Below are 21,156 nucleotides of genomic sequence, written 5' to 3'. Positions count from 1 at the left end.
CAGTCTGAAAACAGTTTGTTGTGGACAGGCTGGCGGTCCATTCTGGTGAAACAAAAAGGGGTTGATTGTGTTGTTGTTAGTTCTAAGTTACATGTGTCTGAGAGGAGCACAGCTCCTTGCATAGTATCCACATCCTAGCCACCAGCAGATCGGACCACCTTAGCCACACTGTCTCAACACATTCCATTTCCATCCACGCAGCTTCTCGTAGAATGGATGGAAATAGACGCTAAGAGTGGGCCCGTGGAATCCAGGCCTTAGCGTTGCATTCATCACGTGCATGGACATCCTGTTTTCAATAGGTAGTTCTTCTTGAAAAGCCGAAACATACATGACAGTTGAAAGCTGAAAGTTCCGTGTGACTTGGCAGCATTGTAATTGGAACATTCAGAGGGTCAGATATGATGGAATGGTGGAGGCAATTGTAACCGCCACTCTTTTTTCTGCTTTGAGGGGCATTTTTCCTTGTGAAGATGACAAAAAGGGACGTCGCATGCTTTTCTGAGTCAAGGTCAGCGTTGAAATATGCATGGCGCAAGCTGAAAAACAATCCTTGTAGGATGCCCATGATATGCCGTGAGAGAGAGAGAGAGTTTATTACGCCCGGGAGAACGAACCTCATAGGGCCCTAGCTTATAATTATCCTACCTTCGTGTCAATCCTCATTTGGCAAAAAGCCCATGATATATCCAAATATCGCTGTGTCCTAGATCGCATCGTCCTTTTCCTCGGCGAAGTCTCGTGGGGTTAGTAGGTCGTGGCAAGTGCGCTTGGACACTTTTTTTATGTTCCCGGCTCCGTGGCGTGGATATGGAATGGATATGGATCCATATGTTGATTTCGTGGTATGGATTAAATACTTGTTCATGGCTGCATAAACACAAGCTTACCGGCAGATACGAGCTTATAAGTTATGGCTGAAGATGATTATTGTGATTGGCCGGTGACGATGAAAATGTTGAGCAACTCAACAAGAGCGCCTTTCAATATTCGTCCGAGCGGGATTGAGGTTGGATGTTGAGAAGTGGACGATCTGAATGTAGATGATTTGTATAAATAAGACTGGTGATCTCCTCATTCCGAGACTCACTCAGGCTCAACCACTGGCTCAACTCTCCTGACCACTCTATCAAGAACATCAACACATTTTCATCATACCTTCTTCGCTCCAGCCGCCAATATGAAGTTTCCAACCTACATCGCTCCTCTCATCTCAATTCCTCTGGTCTTCGCCAGCCCCAACCCCAACAACGACCACTACTATCCACCTCCCCCCAAGACCAAGACCGTGACCGCAACAGTCACCTACGCCGTCACCAAGCCCATCTACAAGCCTCCTGTCACAAAGACCGAGACCGTCACCAAGTACGAGACCGAGACCGTGACAAAGTTTACGTGGAAGCCCCCCATCACCAAGACCGAGACCGTGACAAAGTGGAAGCCCCCGTCACCAAATATGTCACCAAGGCTCAGACCGACACCATCACCAAGTGGAAGCCTCCTGTCACCAAGACTCAGACGGAAACCGAAACCGACACGGTCACCAAGTACAAGTGGAAGCCTGCCATCACCAAGTACAAGACCGAGACTGCTACCAAGACTGTCACCAAGCAGCCTTATCCTACCTACTACAAGCCCTAACCGAGAGGCCGGTGATAGTGTTCATTACGCCCGGGAGTGTCACAGCTCGAAGCCAGGCCAGCCTACCCTAGACCCCTAGGTGGGCTGAGATTACGTGGTGATACGTCATCACCTAGATTCTAGATCGACTTCCAGATAGATCCTGAATGTAGCTCTCCGAGCTACGTCTTGTCAATAGAGCCTGACCTGCCTATCCGTAGCTAATAGATCCTGTTCAGCCTGAAATTACCGAACCTGACCCGTGACATGTAAGACCAATCAAAATGAATAAAACTAAATAACGGTACTTCTCCCTAATACTAATTTATATGGTAGTAAAAGTCCCAGCCGTAGCAATTATCTTAGCTTAGGGTTAGCTACATCTCTATGGATTCATCGATGAAAGAGGAAACCCCTGTCGGTACTTAAGGTTTTGATTGGCCAGATAGAGTCGACAGGGGTAAGGAAATAGTCAAGTGAAAGAGGATTTCATTGAAAGACGCGAAGGCGATTGGCAAGGGAAAAATCTGCCAGCAGCAGAAAAAGAAAGTTCAATAGGAGAGACAATTTTTACTAAAAGTGACACCTAGGAACTATTAAGAGGCGATTCATCCACAATCGGACACCAAAATGGAAAATCTCGCTTAATTTTTTACGCTCAATCATCTGATGCTGAGACGAGCAGCTGATTGGTTCAAAATAACCCCAACCCCACTCTTGGGGTTAGCTAGCGGCAGCTTGGGGTTACGTGACGCGACATTTACGACCCCAGGTTTAACTGTCCGTGGCTGATCTGTAATCCATCTACACTGCATTTTTAACCCTAGTGCGGAGCCTGAAAGGGTTGCCGACGAGGAAGCCGGTTGGGACGCGACACCGGAGTCGGCCACGGAACAGATGCCACCGTGCGACTACCCTTGCGAGCCCGAGATCGCCGCACAAGACTACCAACAGACGAAGGATGCAGAGCCCGAGGCAATAGAAGAGGGATACGTAAGAGGTGCAGGACATGGAGGAGAAGCCTTGCGATGACGACTTCTCGCCACCTCCACCTCATGACGATGATGGTGATGGTGATGCATTGACCAGCGACAAGCCGCCGGAGGGCGCTACCAGATTTAGAGACCCGGAACAGGAGGGGAGCATCCATGATGAGCAGTAGCCCCTCGATGAAGCGGATATCTACGCACCCTGTCGTAATCGACACGAAGATAAACATGGGAATGCAAGCGTACAGCTCGGTATCCAGTACGAGCTGATGGTGCAGTTACAGAGATATATCGAAAGAGCATGTTATGTATTTGGACGTGGAGAACTCCGAGAGACTCTGTCACAAAATGGATGGGATTGCGATGAAGCAGTAACGCTAGATCGTTGGATGAGAGAGTTCATCGATCGACCTGGAATTTTTGACGTGGGAGCTAGCGCTGAGAGTCTACAGTCATTATTTCGAAGGCTGCGTGAGATTCAAGCGGTCACTCTGAATTGCACACGTCTGACTTCTGACGAGATACATGAATTTCTCAGTGACGCATGTGCACTGATGGAGGTGCTGGATGTCAGTGGCTATAAGGAGCTCTTTAAGAAGCTCGAATTGAGGATTGGGGGGCTACTGGTTGATTTCGCCGTCAGGCACTAGTCATTTCAGCAGAGACGAGACGAGAAGTTGAAGCAAGGAAGAAGTGAGCGGGCGAGGTTGAACATGCTAGAGAGGAGATGATCCTCGCGGAAATGGATGATGACATGGAAGGAAATCAAAGCATGATCAAGCAGGAGATCCGGATTACATTGGACAAAACGGAGGCAAAATTTGCAACGGATATAGAGTGGGAGAAGGATAGAGGAGAGTGAGCCGGAATGACAGAGACATCCATGGCTGAAAGTAAGCAATTTTGAGTTCATCAGTCAGTAAAGTCAAAGCGCCAAGGTTTTCCAATGAAGGGTGGGAAAATGAGCCGAAGCAACCCTAACAAGAAATCGACTTCGACTCTGCCTGCTGGGTCGTAGAAACTCTCATATAAATTAAAATGGCGCTATTGAAGTTGGGGGGCAGGGTCGTAGATATTCCAGTAGGTAAAATAGCCCAAACCGGTATGCATCAATTCATTACAATAAGGTGAGTATTTTCCCCGCATATTAGGTTATTTGAAGCCAGATTAAGGCCGTGCAATTGATTTAAAATATGTTGGATTGGTTTTGATGTGGTTGAAATTGACCGGGGTGCCGATGGAAGTCAGTAAGATCGTTGGCTGGGTTTCGCTCAGTATGTTGGCCCGTGTATTCAGGAAAGTGGAGAAAAGAGTAACAACCCCCGTTATTTGGGGTAGGGTATAAGATGGAAATAATATAATTATTCAGACAAGATGTAAGCCATAGCAACAGCAAAAGCAAGTTAACGTGGTTGATAAGTGAGTGGGTCAGACAAGTGAGTGAGTCAAAAATCCCTCATCCTACAACATTACCATCTAATCAAATACTTCTCAACCACCAAACATGCCTCAATCATCAAATGAAGCTAGAATCCTTCTTGCACTTCAAGCCCTTCAAAATAACCCAAAACTAAGTCTCCGACGTGCCTCAACTATATATCAGGTTTCTTTTGAGGCCTATCCAATGGCTATCCCAGCTGCATGGCGGATGCAGCTCTGAATCCATTTGCATTCCCATAGTAAAAAAAAAGGCGCTAATGAAATGACGACCTGAATCCTGTTGAACGGATCGCGTGCGCCTTGATGTCCTTAATTGTATGTGTATTGTTCAACTTTTTTTCCCCCGCCTTCCTTGGAGAGGGGTCTGCTTATTATGCTTTCCTGAATGGGTCTAGGGTCGCCGACAGCTGACCGATAGGTCACACGATACCCCGTGCGGCCATCCTACTGTTCAACACGCCCCTTCAGCGTGAGGGCCTCGCCGTCATGCTGCTCCCTTCTATAGCTCCTCTTCTAGCTCCCTTCTTCTGGTCATAACGAGCTTCTCCGATAAGTCAGCGAGACGTAGCCGCTGCATAAAGAGTTCAAATTTATCCCCCGGCAGAGCCAGACATCTCAATAATAAATAAATACATAATTTTGACATATTGTTATGCATTTATTATTATGGCCTAATGTTGATATTTATTGTTAAGCTTATCAATAATTATTAATATAGTAGTGAAGGGTCAGGGATGTCGTCGTCGTCGCCTGCGACAGCCATTATCTCGTCGTCTATTGCAACGTAGAGTTTACGGATCAAGTCATTTTTCACCTAATTACTCAGGCATTGCAGCTTCTCGATGGTATCGGTCGAGAGTCGTGCCCTGTCCCAGGAAATTGTCCGCCTTGCACAAGAGAATACCCGTTCTGGGTCGTCTGACATTGCCGGTACACTTAGTATGTCAATAGCCATTTCGTGTAAGCGTGGATACTCAATCCTCTGTTCTTCTCGGCACCACCATTCAAGCGGCGTGTTGGCGGAGAATTGACGAATTTTTCGAATTCATCCTCGTCACCAGGTTCATCCAAGACACTCATTGACTGCTTGATACGCTCGTACGGTGTTACTTCCCGTCGTTCGTTACTCAACCGCAGGCTTTCTATCCATACTCCATACTCCATACGGCGCCTTATGGAATATGGAATATGGAATGCAACCCATATGGAACTTAATCCATACATATGGAAACTAAGAAATGACGTCATTTACATTATCAACTAAACCGAATCTGGGTTGGAGCTCTGCCAGCCAGCCGAATCATCTAGCCCCTCTACGTTGTTATCCTCAATACCTTCCGCTTCAAGTAAATCTACCGGGTAACCTTGTGTTATCCCGCTTTTGATCCAACTCTTCATGCATACGTGCTGAAGAAGCTTCCATTGTTCGGCACCACCGTGACTACCCGGCCCGTCAAGACCTGGCAACTCCGACAAAGCTAATAGTGCCTGCAGCGCTTCCTTTGCATCCGGATCTACAAATTTGACGCATATCCCAAGGAAAGCTTTGTGATTTGGAGCAGACCACACGTCAGCAGAGAGATGAAGTTTCCATGGTGTAGACTGCAATTTTCTTCGCAACATGTCTTTGTGTACACGAAAGGAATTGGAGACAAGCTTCTGTATGGAGCCGTGAGAAAGGCTGATGAGGTCATCTGCCGCAGGATTGACTGCAGAAATGAGCGCATGAAGCTCTGGCCAAGAACTGCAGTTGTAAGAGAGATTACGGACAGTCACGAGCTGAATAAGTGCCTCCAACGCTGCTTTGTGATTGATGGCATGTCTCAGAGTTTCTTCTCGTTTTGCCAGTTGCTTTGCAGCATGCATATCGCCGGCCTTGGCGAAAGCATCCTGAATCAGACGGTCACGCCGTTTTTTAATCGGATGTTCATGGGCTTCCAGCTCAATGCCGTGTATCTTGAGCAGATGATTCCGAAAGGTCGTTGAAACGGTCGTGGAGTAAGTCGGACTTACACAATGCATGCAGTAGTAAATCTTCTCATTTTTGCGACCGCAACGAGATGGCTCCGAATTGAGGGGCTCACGGGCGTGAGCCCAAGTATTTGCGGTCGTTTTACGCTTTCGAGCCATGCGCTCTTGGACATCGCCGCTTGAGAATCGAGGGTTCGTGCTGAAGATTGAGGAAGAGCACAATTCGCTTGTGGACACTGGAATCCCCGCAGGGTCAGTGGAAGTGGATGTCATCAGCGAGGACATACGCAGCGTCCTTACACAGTGGTGTTGGAATTAAAGAAAGAGTGGAGAGTTGGAAAATCGCCCCTGAACGGGATTACTACAGGGATCAAATTTTTTCCGCCGTATTGCCATACTTATGGAATACGACATCCCCGTATGGAATATGGATTAACGCGTATGGATTATTCCATATGGATTAATTAATCCATACGCGTATGGATAGAAAGCCTGATTGGTAGATAGATTCCCCACCCTGCCTTGTATTGAGCTACCTGGCACCGGATTCTGGGAACATTGCTACAATACTTAATCAACCTTGCCAACGCAACTAACTCAATATCGTGATAATATTGAGTTGGTTGATTAGTAAGAATAGGCTCCGTTGAGTTAGGTTGAGTTAATTGGCAACCTCTTGGTTGACGTTGTGTTGATCGCCACCCTGCTCATAGGGCCTATAGCTGTGCTAAGCTATCCACGTATCCCGCTTTTCGTCCACTCTACACAAAAGAAAGCCCTACTGCTCTTCCCAACCTTTCTTTTCTAGCCCCATTTGTAAATGCGGGGGAAACAATTCCAAGAGCGGTCGTTACCGAGAGCTAACAGAGGGAACACACTGATAACTAGACACGGCAGAGGGCCAGAAGAGGTGTACCATTATACGAACCATAGGAGGGCGCTTATCTCATGATGAGAAAGAGAAGAGAGAAAAGAAGACAAAAGTCATGTCGCGAGTAGAGAAAGGTTTTACTCAGGAAGAAGAACATCTGTGAGAGAAACCGTACTCAAGAACTTTCTAGCGCGGAAGTAGCTGGAACGAAGCGGTAGAGGGGCTGTGTCTCTAAACCTATTCCAATAGGAATGGGCGGAACACGAAACCTCATAACACTCAGCCAGGACGTCGAGATCATGGAAAACAGCATCTGGTATGGACGGTTGAAAATCAAGACGGAGGGCGGCAGAGAGATGAGGAGACGAGTCGGGGACGTAGCCAAGATCCGGCAAAGAAGGGCGGGTTCGATCATGTACGATAGAGTCCAAACTAACACATTCGTGCACAGTGGTATGATGTAAATACGAATTGAAAGTCAGTTGTAAAAGACTACCATTTGGGGAACGATCAAAGACGCGAGCGGTGTAGACGGGACGTAACCTATGTCCAATTGAGGAGGCGAGTTGAAGTAACTCAGAATAACTGAATTTCTCCATGGCGAGGGGAGAGGACGAGGAAACAACCGACTGCAGAGAGGAAAGGAATTGAGAGCGATGTCTCAAGTCGCAGAAACAACCAGGTTCATTAAGTAGATTGGTATGATCTAACTCATGAGAAGACTTTCTGAACGGTAGATGTTCTGAAGGTAGGTTAGGAAACATGTGATCGGAGACACGGCGAAGATGTCGAAATAAAGACGGAGAAGTAGACCATTCGTATAAGAGACGAGATCGTGACCATCCAATTTCAGGGAGATCCATGCTTTTCAAACCAAACAGATTCTCTGGGTCAGTTGTCAAGAGAGGAGGTTGTAAGAAGCGAGTTTTCCCCTGATGTTCGAAGTCGCCAAGACACATGAGGTGCTGATAGAGTGACGAGGCAATAGGAAAGTCGAGGCGTTCATAGAGGGCGAAAGGCAGGGCGTTGACGCGAGCATCGGAGACGGATTCATCCGAGAGATGGTGTACGTGATAAACACGGTACCACCACAAAACGTAATGATAGAATTCGTACTCAGGCAATGAGACGTCGGAGCGGACCATCGCAGGTAGGGCGAGGTATTCATCTTGTACAAGTCCAGAATATCCAATAGCAGAGGGAAGGAACCCGAAGGTTTTCTTCTCAGGAAGAGTGGAAGTGGGAGGGACCGAGGGAGCAAGACGTACATCGTCCATTTCACCCCATCCCGTAATAGGAATAGCGTCAGACACTGCGCATGAAGAAAAACGAGAGGGTAGAGTTTTGGGTGGCGGTGGAAGAGATCCAGGTTTACCCTTTTCAACCTTCGCGTAATCCGTAGCGGGAGTCATGACCGGGGAGGAGTCGGAGGAGGAACATGCAGACAAATTCGATTCAGCGAACATTTGCGCGGAGGAGTACCAGTATTACAAACTGAGTTTTTACTATTAATAGGTTGCGGAGGATAGTTAGAAAGGCGGTGAATTGGGGCATTATGTCGAAATTCGCTCAGACCATCAGACCACGTGACAACTTATCCCCCGCGAAAAGCGGCCCGTGCGCAAAACCGTCATCACACGGCGATCAATAGCTGTCGACTCTGCAACGCTCCGTGGACCTATAGAATCGTGTTCACCGCAAAATAATGTGTTCAAGACTTTAATCACCCGTTAACCCACAGTTAGGCTACAGCTGTATCTTTGAGCTCATCCCCCGCCTATCTGTCCAGCAACAGCTCTCCAAAGTAGCCCTAACCGTCCTGTTGTAGGCTATGTATTGGTGCCACGCTTAGTCAGGCGGCGCACCTGAGTGCGCAACTTTATTTGGGCACCTAGGTGCCCATGTATTGGCCGCCCTAAATCTAGGACTTTCTGACTAATAACAGCCTAAACCCTGAAAGGAAGGGGCCGTCTCGCTTGATAACCCGTTCACCTGTACTACCGAGACCCGCCCGTGACACACTTGGTGTAATCGCCGTCTGTACGGTCGATTGAGCATTCATCTGAAAACCACCAGCTATACCAGAAAGCCTCATCTTCATGGCGATATCTATCACAGAAGTTCTTGCAAATTCCAGCGTTTTTTTTTTTCACTTAGAAATGGTCGACGAAGAGCGTGCCTGTGTTGTATCCCTTCCCGGATCAACCAGCGACGAATTGTGCTTCTGTGACAAGACAACCCTGTTCCTTCAATGATTTCATAGTACTAGATGAAAGCGTCACGATCAATGAGTATTTTGATATGCGATTTGTCCCGATCGGACAAAATTGGTGGGCGCCCTGAGCGTTTTTTGTCTTTGGCGGACTGTTGGTGTCTGTACCTCCGGATGACTCCGTAGATCGCGTGTCGCGATAAACCCGCGTTGTCTGCAATTGACTGGACAGAACGACCTGATTCATACATCGTTATAAACCTCGTTCTTTTATGAGGCGAATGATGTGTATTTTGCCTATAGCGAGGCATGATTTCATAGGAAAATAACGCGTTGAAGATATAGAGTCGTATTGTTGTTGTCGCGAAGTGCGGGGTTGGGCGGGAAATGTGTCGGGATTTTTGCACGGCCACTGTAGAGTCAACCTCATCTGGCTACCGCCCGACAGCCAGCTCAAAATTCAGAAGACAGCCAAGGTATCAGCCCGTTGTGCAACGGAGCCGTGCATGACGCCGCAGAGAGGGTTCACCAAAGCGAAGACCACAATTCTCAATCGAACGAGGGGAGATCTACGAATGGAGAAGAAGCTACCAGATGGAGTTGGCAGGCATTCTATAAAGGCCGACTCGGCTTTGCCTGGTAAGCATACCCGCCCGCTGTACGATCAATTATCATGGAAAGAGGCCAGCGTGCTGGCACAACTTAGAACCGGAATAGCGCGGTTGAATGGTTATCTATATCAGATCAGGGCAGCACCGTCGGATGAGTGCCCGTGTGGGCGTGCAAAAGAAACGGTATAGCATTTCCTCTTTCGATGCGTGAAATGGACATCACAACGTAAAGAGATGTTTCAGTGTACGAATGAGAAACGCGGTAACCTCTCCTTTCACCTAGGAGGTAAGGCAGCATCAGACGGTCAGAAATGGGCGCCGAACATGGATGCGGTACGGGCTACAGTCAGGTTCGCGATCGCCACAGGTCGCCTGGAACAGAGATGACAGGGACGCCCCTAAAATAGCAACATTTTATCAACACTAACCGATAACTCCCGACGCCCTCAAACGGTCAACAGCAGGCATCGCTTCAGCCGCCGAAGATAGGAAACTGAACACTTGGGGGAAATGGGCTTCAAGTTGGCTTGCTACTACTAACATCTAGGAGGGTCGGGAAGAGCGGTGACTAGACTGGAAAGAACAAGACTAGATTCTCATGGGCTTGGCGAGAATAAGGCAATAACTAGCGAAGTGTATGTACCTTTAGCTTCAGAGCCCATTGGGTGTTGGCCTACCGGGCGTAATAGACTTGTATTAGTATTATACTAATTCAAACATCCCTTTAACACGCTTATGAATACTAATCTCATGACCATGGAGTCACAAGAAATTAATTCTGGCTTGTGCATGCGTTTTACTACTCTCTTTCTTTACAGGCTTAATAGAATATCGTGTTTGCGGCGTCTGCGGAAACATCCAGGACGCATTCTCCTAGTGCAGACCGGATATGCCAGGGGAGTGAAGTTAAGCTTCCAATTGCTTTGGAAGCTGGAGGGCAAGGTGATAATTGGGCCCTTTAGCAAGAGAGGCTGAGAGACCAGGAAAGCATGGGGGTAGGCGTGTCTGAAACGACTGGGTATGATGGCATGTATGTGTACGAAGTACCGTACCCCTCAGCGAGAAGTGAATGAGGTTTGAGAGAGGTAGAGAGACAGGAAGAGAGAAACGAGATGACGAGTAGATCCTTCCAGCCAGCCCGGGCCCCGGTGACGCGGTAGGATCAGCAGTTGGGCAGAGACGAGATGGAGATTCGACAAGCTCTTTTGATACCTGAGAGGCGGACAGCGGTGGGGAGCACAGACGCGACGCTGGTAACGAAACGAATTGTATTGCACAGTGAGAAGCAAGGGCAGCGTGAGCGATGCAAAGGCACGCTCTCGGGACTGTGGGAGAGCTGGGGATTGAGGGAAGAATGGCGCAAAATTGGTGAGAGAACGGATCGATTCTTGGGCAAGTATGATGTCGACTTCAAGTCGAGCGCAAATCTGGGACCGACAGCCTCCAACCCCAAGGCACAAAAGACGGTCTGCTGGGGGTGGGCGGGCTTGGGCGGGCCAGACGCAGGTAGATTTGGAGCCAGTTGACGAACCGACCCTGCCGAGTTGACAGTCGGAGGAGGCTAAACAAGACCAGGGGGTCAAGGAACCTAGATGCCGGGCTGTGTGTGACTGTGGGATGATGTCGGCGAAGACTCTTTTTTTTCTTTGGCGGACCCCTGCTGCCCGTTTTTTTCTGCCACCCCATGCACCGCAAACCAACTGGAGGAAGAGTTTCCAGCTAAACCTGGGATCAGTGCACCTGGCGGAGACTAACTTCAATGCTCGCCTCGCCTCGCCTCGCACTCTTCCCCCTGTTCATGATCTACCACACGGCAGATTCGGGCACGGGAAACTCCATCACATTAAGCTCAGATCATATTACATCTCCATTTATTAGTTGGCAAGGGTTATTTCATGGGCTATTATGTTTTGGTGTAACGGTATCATTTGCTACTCTGTACTATAAACAAACAGTGACTAAAATATTTAGTGGAATCTTAATTGTACACGGTCAAATCCGCGGCTTTGTTCACGATGCGGGCACGATAAACGCCCACAAGAGCCATTACTTGAATAAGCGCCCGCAATGTGGGGCTGAGCCTCAAAACAGAGCGCTGAAGGAAACGTTTTCTCATCGGGCAAGTTGTGTTTCTCTATACGAAGATCCACTTGAATTTACTCCTTTGTCAACTCGTTCCTGGCCATTCCTTCGCTGAACTGAGAAAAAGAAAAGAAAATAGACAACAATGTTTCGGAGCCCTGTAAGTAGAGTCCTACCTGGCCTGGCCTGGCCTTTGGGTCGAGTCCAGTGCCTATGCGTTTGTTGGGTTAGCTTAGTTGTTTGCTAAGTTACGGGCCTCCAACGCCACGTCTTGCACTTGCCACGATAGTTTCAACGTTCCTTTTTTATGTGATCATCTCCTTCCTGGCACATCGAACCCATGCCCGACCAAGACATTTAAACAGGCACCTCGCTCTCCAGTTCCATTCCTAAATCTTTTCTTATCCATCTTTCTTATAATCCATCCATACCTACTGTAGCCCCCGTTATCCATCATCTTTAATATCAACTTTCATTCTGCCTCTTGTCTTACACACTAGCCAGACATCAGCCCGTTCCCATTCCCTGATCATCTACACAACTTATTCCCTTACCTGTGGAACAGTCTGGCTTACACAAACAGCTCAGTGCTGAGACGTCCTCCACAGAGAACCAGTAGCAATCACCCCCTCAGGAACCACCATCATGACATGTCTCATGCCTATGCCTGGCCGGGCCGCTGAACTAGCTCCTTGTGCCACCCGCGCGGTAGATACACCGACTGGGATTCCCGAAGGATGGCCCAAAACAGTCAATGTGCCTATGGCATGGTCCGGTTCTCAGTTCAAACACGAATCAGAGTACATCTTAACTTTGAGCGAGTTGGATGTACAGGAAGCTGAAAAGGCTCTACAGTCCTTCAAAAGTATGTTCCTTGAGCCTCCCCTTTTGTGGCGTCCGGGATGTGGCTTACACTAAACAGCGTTGGGTCTCGATGGGGATTGTGTCTCCCGGGACAATTTCCCCCTTCCTACTTTGGGATCCCGACTGGATCAAGTTCGCCAAGACATCCATCAAGGCAAGGGCTTCGGTGTCATTCGTGGTCTGGACCCACAGAACTACTCAGTCGAGGATCTGACGGTCCTATATCTCGGTATTCAGTCGTACATCGCCAGCTGTCACGGCCGCCAGGACCGAAAAGGCAACATGCTTGGTAAGTATTCTCGGCTTGAAGGCTGCCATTCTTTTATCCTTGACGTTTATTGACTCTTTTCAGTTCACATCGTTGCCGACAATTCTTCCAATCTCAAGGCTGGCCACCATCGCCATTCCACCTCCCCCATTGTTAGTACATGCACCTGCCACCAACACAATCACGCTAACTTGCATTCCAGACTTTTCACAACGAGGAAGCTGGCGACATCGTGAGCTGGCTCACTCGAAACACAGCCGTCTCAGGAGGCAAATGCATCATCGCATCGGCCTACACCGTCTATAATGTCCTTGCCGCCAGTCGCCCTGACATGATCCGCACATTGTCTCGCTCCGACTGGCCGTTTGCCCTGTAAGTTATGTCAATCATATATGAAGAGCAGATCAACTGACTTCCTGCTGGGATAGGCCCCGCTTCCAGTGCCGCCCTGTCCTCTTCCACCATGATGGGAGAGTGATGATGAATTTTGGGAGAGTAGCCCTGACAGGGAATGCGGTTCACCCACGCTCCAGCAATCTCCTCCCCGTTACTCCACGCCAAATGGAAGCTCTGGACTCCATCGAGAATATTGCCAAGGCGACTCAATTGGAGATCAGCACACAGCCAGGCGACATGCACTTCATCAACAACCTCACAGTCTTGCATCGCCGTGGAGGTTTCGTCAATGGTGAAGCTGCTTCGGAGCGTCGTCATTTGGTACGCATGAGACTTCGCGACAACGAATTGGGATGGAACCTCCCTGTGGATCTAAGACGGGAGTGGTCTGATGCTTTCAACAAGGACGCCCCCAAGGTCTGGCACATTGAACCCATGCCGGATGGTTTCTTTCCCCTCAGGTCTCAGGCCAATTGAGGTTGGGCTTGCGACCAACCCAATTGTGAACCCAATTGTGGGGAGAGAACAGACAGTGTTGCTAATAATATGACAATAAAGTAGTATATTGCAATATAACCCATATGGTATGGACATTCTTATATTCTGACAATATGATATGAAGATTATGATATTGCGGCAATATAATATGTGGATGTCCATATTGGCAATATATTATTTATATTGGGATGTTAGTCCTGGTGTTGAATGTTGGAGGGTTCACCCTCAGCTTTAGGATTACCCGTTGGCTCGAGCCGGGGGGGTGGCCAACTACCCGTTGGCTCATGTGGGCCCGAAGGGCCCAGGCGAGCCAACCTAGCAAGCTAGGTTGGGCACAAAATCGTGAGACACGCACAAATTCGTGAGACAGACCCCGCACCTGCCCGTGTCGCCTTTTTGTGCCTTTTTGTATGTGAAAACGCCTAAAGTCAGGACAGAAATCAGTGAAAAGAGCACAAATTGTGTCTAACCTCATTATGCCGTCACAGGCAAATCTAAAAGCTGCGCAAGCGGTTGTTCTTTCTCGTGCCCGGCACCAAAAGGGCTTATCTCGCGATGCTTCCAAAGTCAGCAAGCAGCCTCTTTCTCTTCGCAATGCCGAGGCACGGCATCACGGCTCCTCTCGTGCAACTATTCAACGGATCGTGAAGAAGCTAGAAGCTGCAAATTCCTCTGATTTGAACGATATCGCTTTCAAGACCGCTGGTCGCCCGAGAATCCTGACAGATGAAGAAGAGGAAGCTATCGTCGCTTTCGTGATGTGGATGGAAAGATCAGGACTTCCTGCTTGCAAAGGCGAAGTTGAAGATGCAGCCAACACGCTGCGCCTCCGCAGAAACCCTGATGCGCAGCCTGTGAGCAGAATGTGGTATCGCCGCTTCCGTGACGATCATCCTGAGCTAGATAAATCGATTCTGAAGTCGTTAGATAAGTCCCGTGAAGCGTGGGAAGTTGCAGGCATTGACGATGTAAAGGAGTGGTTTAAACGACTTGCTGAACTCATCACGAAGCTGCAGATCGGCGCTTCTGAGATTTGGAATGCTGACCAGGCGGGAGTTAGAGTAGGAATACTGCGAGAGCGAGTAGAATGCCTCATTGTACGCACTAAGAAGAAGTCTCCTGCCCAGGTTCTTTCTCCTGCCGACCGAGAAACCTGCACAGTTATTGGTACCGGAAATGCTATAGGAGATACGATTCCTCCCTGGCTTATCTTTAAGTCTTTCCCTACTTTGGAGTGGGCGTATATCGACGGTGATCCGAATATGCGCTTTGCACAGTCAGAGTCGGCGTTCTCGAACGGCGATATCACGCTCGAGTGGGCGATGGAGTTCAACCGGCATTCTTGGGGGAAATCTGCTACTGTACAGGATCGTCAGCTATCATTTGAAGAGTATTTTGGATGTGATGAGCATCTTAGGAAACCGCTCGAGCATCACATTTCATTTGATGAGCCTCCGAAGGAACGCACACCTGCAGAGAAGATCTGGCGGCTTCTTATTATCGACGGCTTCACCGGTCACGGCGCCTTTGCCTTCCGTGAGTACTGCATTAAATTCGATATCCTCGTTGCCTTTTTGCTTCCTCATTCAACGCATAAGCTGCAGCCGATGGATGTTGGAGTATTTCAGTGGATGAAGAATGCGCATCAGAAGAAGCTTCGTCAGGCATTGCGGCAGGGAAATCTCTCATTTAACCGCCGTGACTTTGCTGGTGCCTTTATGGTAAGTTAGTAATCCTTTTTCTTCTGCAAAATGTATGCTGATTATGGCAAAAAAAAAAGGAAATCTTTAATGAAGGGTTCACTCGTGCTCATATTATCTCAGGCTTCGAAAAATCAGGGATTTTTCCACCTACAGACCAACCTGCAGTCTCATATCTTCTCCAGAAGCAGTTGAAATCGAAGCAAGCGGTTGATCCTGCATACGCCTCTCTTCTGCCTCCAGAAGGACGATTTTCCGCCGCTTCTGATACCGCCAAACACGTTGGAGAGAGATATCACGATATCCTCAGTTCTCCCACTCGCGCTGGTCTCAAGAATATCCGCAACATCGTCAACGAAGCTATGCTGCTAGAGGATACGATTAAGAGATATGCTGACGATCGGCGAAGTCGTATTGAGAAGCAATACAATAAGAGAAAGCGAGGGAAGAAAGCAAAGCCTATAGGGGATTATATTCACAACGTGAGTCTGCAAGAAATACGTGATCAACAAGAATCCTTTATCGCAGAGACTCGCGCCAAAGAGGGGAAATCTCAACTCCGTACCGCACGCAGTATCGCGATCCGAGAAATCGAGCGCTTCAAATCAGAGTGGCGGGATAACAAGGAAGTCATCGTGAACGGCGTTCTAAAGAAGCTACAGTTCAAGAAATGGCTTCAACACACCGGGAAGGATAAAGATTACCTTTCTATGGATACTCAGCGATCCAAAATGACCGAGTTACTGAATGAGAAGACTGACGGCTTTATGATAGATACACAATTACCGCAGGAAGTTAGAGAATCTATTCGCAATGCCAATTTCGCAGGGAAGCCGCTCAACGCGGTAGATTGGTCAGCCCTCCCCGGAAGTGACGATAGTGTTATTTTCCAACTTACGCATCCGCTCGCCAGCGAAGAAAGCGATAAAGAAGAAGAAGAAGAAGAAATACTCCCACTTCTCGATTTGTCATGCCTTAGCGACGTGGAGATGCCCTCATCGCCGCCCTGCCTTCCTAATCACGAGTCACCGTTGTCCTCTCCTTGGCCCGGTCTCTCTACACCCTGCCCCTTTCAACACCGCACTCAACTTCACGATTCACTTCGAGATCTCATCAGGGAGGAAATAATAGTTGCAGAATCCAGTTACAGGGCCACAGAAGACGCAGATATACTATAATTTGTATGGGGAATTGTCCTGCAAAGCAGCATAGCCTGGGTGCTCAAACAGTCACTTCCCCGGCCTTCAGATATTCAATAGTCAATCCATCATCACGAGCAGCTTCAAACTACCGATTTCGCCTTCAACTTACATTTTTGGACGCCTTGTGATGCACGGAATATCCAAAAAGCTGAAAATCGCACCAAAAAGCGGGCCCTTCCGATGTCTCACGAATTTGTGCGTGTCTCACGATTTTGTGCCCAACCTAGCTTGCTAGGTTGGCTCGCCTGGGCCCTTCGGGCCCACATGAGCCAACGGGTAGAACGAGTGCACGATTTTACAAATCAGTCAGGACGTCGCAAGTGGGTACTCGCAGGGGTATTCGCTTTTAAACAAGTGTTCATTGGTTCATGAGCAAACAGCAGGGATGTTGTGCATTTTAAACGATTGCTGATTGGTTACTGTGAAGCAGGGGACAGAGCCCGCTCGAATAGCTGCTTACCCTATATACACTTTAAGGTCAACTTTTTGGCCGTTATAGGTCGCCTCGAATAGAAAAAATGCATTTTCTTCGATTAAATCAACTTACAGAAGTTTTTACCACAGCGTGGTATATTTTTTGGTCTCGAATCACTACGGTTGGAAGATGTTGCGTCGAGATCTGCTTTTTTGCTCTGTTTTGTCACAGCTCGAAGTCAGACCAACCTACCCTAGAGCCACAAGTGGATCAGATCACGTGGCGATAGCGTTATCGCCGTAACCTTAGTTAGACCGCCAGTCAGATCCTGAACGTAGCTCCTTGAGCTACGTCTTGTTAATAGAGCCTGACCTGCCTGCAGTGCCTATCCGTAGCAATAGAACCTATTACGCCCGAAGCGTTCCCTGTCCACCCGTACCGCCGGACTCAGCCCGTGACATGTTTGAACGCACAGGTCAACCCTGACCCTTCCAACCATCGTAGATATCAACTCAACGAGAGGTCGGCGATTACTAAGCCAATTCACTCAATATAGGTCGTGTTGAGTTGGTTGAGTTGTTTGGGTCTCTGTCGCATTCTGGTCAGGCCCGCTAAGGTATATACAAGACATTAAACTCTTGCCTTTTGCTTCTTTTGGCTCTGAATCACGTCGAAGAAACCGCTTCTCAATCCGTCGTGATTTGGATGCGTGAGGCGTGTTTTGTTATTGCGAGGGCGACGTGTTGTGTGATAAAGCTATCGCGAGATTCCCTTTTTGCGGGGGCGCCTTGGTGTTGAGAAACGCGCCGGAAAAACCTCGGCTCCGCGAAGGTTGGGGTTCAATTCCTACTTTTGCGGGTCTTTTGATTTTTAGCCAATTATGTGCACATCAGTATGTGATATCCCTCAATCGCGTAAGGAAAGCCGGTTTATTCTTAAAACAAAAGAGACTTCTGATTGTATGTAATTTTGGAGTAAATGTAAGTACCCCAAGTTTGCAAATCAAAGCGCACTTTGCTTCTCAGCGACCCCCCTTAGTACTTCTAAGTACTTCATTCGTCCAGCCAGAAATTGCTTACACAGCACAATTCAGGGATGAGTGCGACCATGCAGCCAACAATTATTTCAACATAATGTGACTGCACTGCTCTCAAGAGAAGAGAAAAGAGACAACATGGAGAACATCTACGCCACGTAAGAGATTGCGATGACACGGACTAAGGACTAATGTTCGTCATATTTTACATCAATGACATGGATTCTTTCTTTTCTCCTTACACGTTATTTTCTCGCAAACGGTTACGCTTCCGTTCGTGCGGTGAGGCTGACATGCAATTTTAAGTTGATGCTGGTTGATCTCTTCGTACCTAAGCCAATGGCCACCTGCAACAGAAGGCCTCATTATGAGATTCTCAAGGGTCATCAGCGGGCTCTTCCGTCCGAGGTTGGGCTATGATGGACCGATAAGGTGATCCCTAAATGATCAAGGCAGCGCAATTTACCATAGAGGTTCCTGTTTAGCCTTAGTTTTGGTGCCTAAAGATCGAGAATCACAGAGCTTGGGGTTCTCCGGGCTATGACATGCTACTGTATAAAGGAAGCAATCAGTTGTGGACATCTACAGTATTGAGCACTTGCACCTTCCGCTCTGAAACAACATGCTCTTTGTAAAGTCTAGGGCGGGGCCTCTCGATACATGGGCTGTACTTCAAAAGACGATTTTTGTCAAAAACAGGCCGGCTTGTAGGTGCGTGACCCTTGGAAGCTATCAACCCCGTCTTTGATTGAGCGCCGGGCAGGGCGGGGTAATAAGACATGTAGGACTAAGGGAGACAGCAAGCTCGATTACAAATCGTCTGCCACTTGGCACCTGTTAACTATGACCTGACCAGATGCCAAGATTCAAGAGTCCCGCGCCACCTCTCAATGTTACATTCATCTAATCTATGTCGGTCCGCCCCGGTGTATAGCCAGTGGCATGGCTATGCTGGCTCCATCTCGTAATAATGGAAAATCTTGTTTGCTGTTGCTATAGTCGCTATAAACCGAGTGACGGGCCAATTCATCTTGTGCCAATAAATCGAACTAATTGCCGATCACGGTTCAAACAATGTAGGAACCCGCCGTATCGCCGTATTGAAGCCGACAAGGCGATAAGCTAAATTTTAGATTTGCGGGGAGCCAATCTGAGTTAGTCCCTGCAAGGCATGGCCTGGAGCCAGTGACGTGAACTGACAACTTTCACCACCCAGTCTGTCTATTCACATCACTGATTCCTGGTCATGCCTGGTTCAAATCGGCCCCCACAAACCTGAAATTCGAAACCTATCGCTTCGTTACTAAACGATTTTTGTCGGGGCGGGCCGCTCTAGTCGCAAAGAATTGGGCATCGAGTTAAGGAACAGCATGAGCTGACTGCTTGTCTGGACTCTTGGCGCTCCGTCCTGTCATAATTGACAGGTGCCAAGTGGCACATCCCTTTAATTGAACTTGTTACTTCCCTTAGTCCTACGTGTCTCACTACCCCGCCTTGCTCGGCGTTCAATCAAAGACGGATTTGAAGTTGGGACAATACACATACAATTAAGGACATCAAGGCACACGCGATCTCAACAAAAGTAACCTTTTTGCCTTAAAGCTAGAACCCCACAGCAGAGAACTCTATTCTGAGCGTCAACCTCTACTTACGTACTACGCTTTGACGACCATGGATTTGTCGAAACTCAACAAAAAGACCCTGGAGGTCTCCCGTGGCTTCACCTACACGTACTATACCTCCCCCGCAGCCGCCGGCAAGCCTGCGCTCATTCTATTTCATGGTTGGCCTGATACAGCTAAGCTTTGGGCTGGCTTGATCAACAATTATATTGTCCCAAATGGCTATGGTGTTGTCGCTCTCGATTGTCTTGGCTATGGTGGTACTTCTAAACCTACCGACCTGGAAGCATATGCCTGGCAACACATGACTGCCGATGCTGTCGAGATCCTGGATGCTGAACAGTTGGATACTGTTATTTCTGTCGGCCATGACTGGGGTAGCGTGATTTGTCAACGCTTATACAACTTTTACCCTTCTCGAGTGTCTGGTCTTGTCATGGTTAACGTCGCCTACGTCCCACCTTTGGGAAGATTCGATCTTGACACAGTGAACAAAGCCACCAAGGAAAAATACGGTCATGGTAGCTATGAGTACTGGCACTTTTTTACTGCCGATGACTCTACAGCCCTCATGGCCAAGAATCTCGACTCAGTGTATACTGTAGCTTTCGGTGATCCTTATACTTGGCTCGACAACTGGGTTAGTCCAGGTGGTATGCGCAAGTACGTTACCGAAGGCCGTACACAACCAACTCTATCATACACTACAGCCGAGCACAAGCAGGATTTCGTGGAGAGATTTGGCAAGGAGGGTGGGTTCGATGCGCCAAGTTGTTGGTACAAGGCGTTTGCGTTTGGTGTGCAGAGCAGAGCAGACAAGCTCGTGTCTGGAGATTCCAAGATTGTTAAAGTCCCTGCGTTTTTCTGGGGTGGAGAGCAAGACTTTGTGTGCCGTCCTGCTGTGCTGCAGGATAATATCGATGATGGATATCTAGCGGATATTACGAGTGTTACGAGGCAGGGAGGACACTGGGCTCTTCTTGAGAAGCCTGAGGAGTTTGGCCAAGATGTGTTCGGATGGTTGGAGGCGACTGAGTTTACTAAATAACGAGGATCCAAATTAGATGGCTGCGAAACAATCTTGTTATGCTGAACTACGTCAGGATCAGGGCTGCCGTCAGATCAATCAAATCAGATTAGAACGTAAATCTGAACTGAACTGATAATTTGCCCTCTACATCTGATCAGGCTTGCAAACAAATAAATCAAATCCAAATCTATTCAAATCAAATCAAATCTATCCAAATCAAATCAAATCAAATGGGCCATAATGTTATCCAAATCAAATCAAATCGCGATGTCCAGATTTATTTGGATATCTGGCTATTTGGATAAGCCCCACTTCTGTGATCTGGCCCA

At 48.1% G+C, this 21,156-nt stretch overlaps 7 protein-coding genes across 7 annotated transcripts; 5 read left to right on the top strand and 2 right to left on the bottom strand.

Annotated features, from left to right (window-relative positions):
* Positions 1 to 1,180: 1,180 nt before the first annotated feature.
* FPOAC1_007352 (uncharacterized protein) lies at positions 1,181 to 1,641 on the top strand (the record flags this gene model as incomplete). Its single annotated transcript, XM_044851820.1, has 2 exons — positions 1,181 to 1,426; positions 1,474 to 1,641. The coding sequence occupies 2 exons, from the start codon at positions 1,181 to 1,183 to the stop codon at positions 1,639 to 1,641; spliced, it is 414 nt and encodes a 137-aa protein (XP_044710532.1).
* Positions 1,642 to 2,629: 988 nt separating this feature from the next.
* FPOAC1_007351 (uncharacterized protein) lies at positions 2,630 to 3,259 on the top strand (the record flags this gene model as incomplete). The annotated part of the gene is made up of 2 exons (XM_044851819.1): positions 2,630 to 2,778; positions 2,851 to 3,259. 2 exons carry the CDS (start codon positions 2,630 to 2,632, stop codon positions 3,257 to 3,259), a joined length of 558 nt encoding a protein of 185 aa, XP_044710531.1.
* A 1,726-nt stretch (positions 3,260 to 4,985) lies between these two features.
* FPOAC1_007350 (uncharacterized protein) lies at positions 4,986 to 6,293 on the bottom strand (the record flags this gene model as incomplete). Its single annotated transcript, XM_044851818.1, has 3 exons — positions 4,986 to 5,144; positions 5,454 to 6,005; positions 6,063 to 6,293. 3 exons carry the CDS (start codon positions 6,291 to 6,293, stop codon positions 4,986 to 4,988), a joined length of 942 nt encoding a protein of 313 aa, XP_044710530.1.
* A 735-nt stretch (positions 6,294 to 7,028) lies between these two features.
* On the bottom strand, positions 7,029 to 8,357 carry FPOAC1_007349 (uncharacterized protein; the record flags this gene model as incomplete). The annotated part of the gene is made up of 1 exon (XM_044851817.1): positions 7,029 to 8,357. One exon carries the CDS (start codon positions 8,355 to 8,357, stop codon positions 7,029 to 7,031), a length of 1,329 nt encoding a protein of 442 aa, XP_044710529.1.
* A 2,541-nt stretch (positions 8,358 to 10,898) lies between these two features.
* Positions 10,899 to 11,279, top strand: FPOAC1_007348 (uncharacterized protein; the record flags this gene model as incomplete). The annotated part of the gene is made up of 2 exons (XM_044851816.1): positions 10,899 to 11,220; positions 11,272 to 11,279. 2 exons carry the CDS (start codon positions 10,899 to 10,901, stop codon positions 11,277 to 11,279), a joined length of 330 nt encoding a protein of 109 aa, XP_044710528.1.
* A 1,162-nt stretch (positions 11,280 to 12,441) lies between these two features.
* Positions 12,442 to 13,801, top strand: FPOAC1_007347 (uncharacterized protein; the record flags this gene model as incomplete). Its single annotated transcript, XM_044851815.1, has 5 exons — positions 12,442 to 12,661; positions 12,719 to 12,949; positions 13,013 to 13,080; positions 13,131 to 13,300; positions 13,357 to 13,801. The coding sequence occupies 5 exons, from the start codon at positions 12,442 to 12,444 to the stop codon at positions 13,799 to 13,801; spliced, it is 1,134 nt and encodes a 377-aa protein (XP_044710527.1).
* Positions 13,802 to 19,846: 6,045 nt separating this feature from the next.
* Positions 19,847 to 20,845, top strand: FPOAC1_007346 (uncharacterized protein; the record flags this gene model as incomplete). The annotated part of the gene is made up of 1 exon (XM_044851814.1): positions 19,847 to 20,845. The coding sequence occupies one exon, from the start codon at positions 19,847 to 19,849 to the stop codon at positions 20,843 to 20,845; it is 999 nt and encodes a 332-aa protein (XP_044710526.1).
* Positions 20,846 to 21,156: the final 311 nt, after the last annotated feature.

This window comes from Fusarium poae, chromosome 2, assembly GCF_019609905.1.
Source record: "Fusarium poae strain DAOMC 252244 chromosome 2, whole genome shotgun sequence".
In the NCBI taxonomy this organism is placed as follows: domain Eukaryota; kingdom Fungi; phylum Ascomycota; class Sordariomycetes; order Hypocreales; family Nectriaceae; genus Fusarium; species Fusarium poae.
Note: the sequence above shows the minus strand (reverse complement) of the source record. Positions and strands in the feature narration are given on the sequence as shown.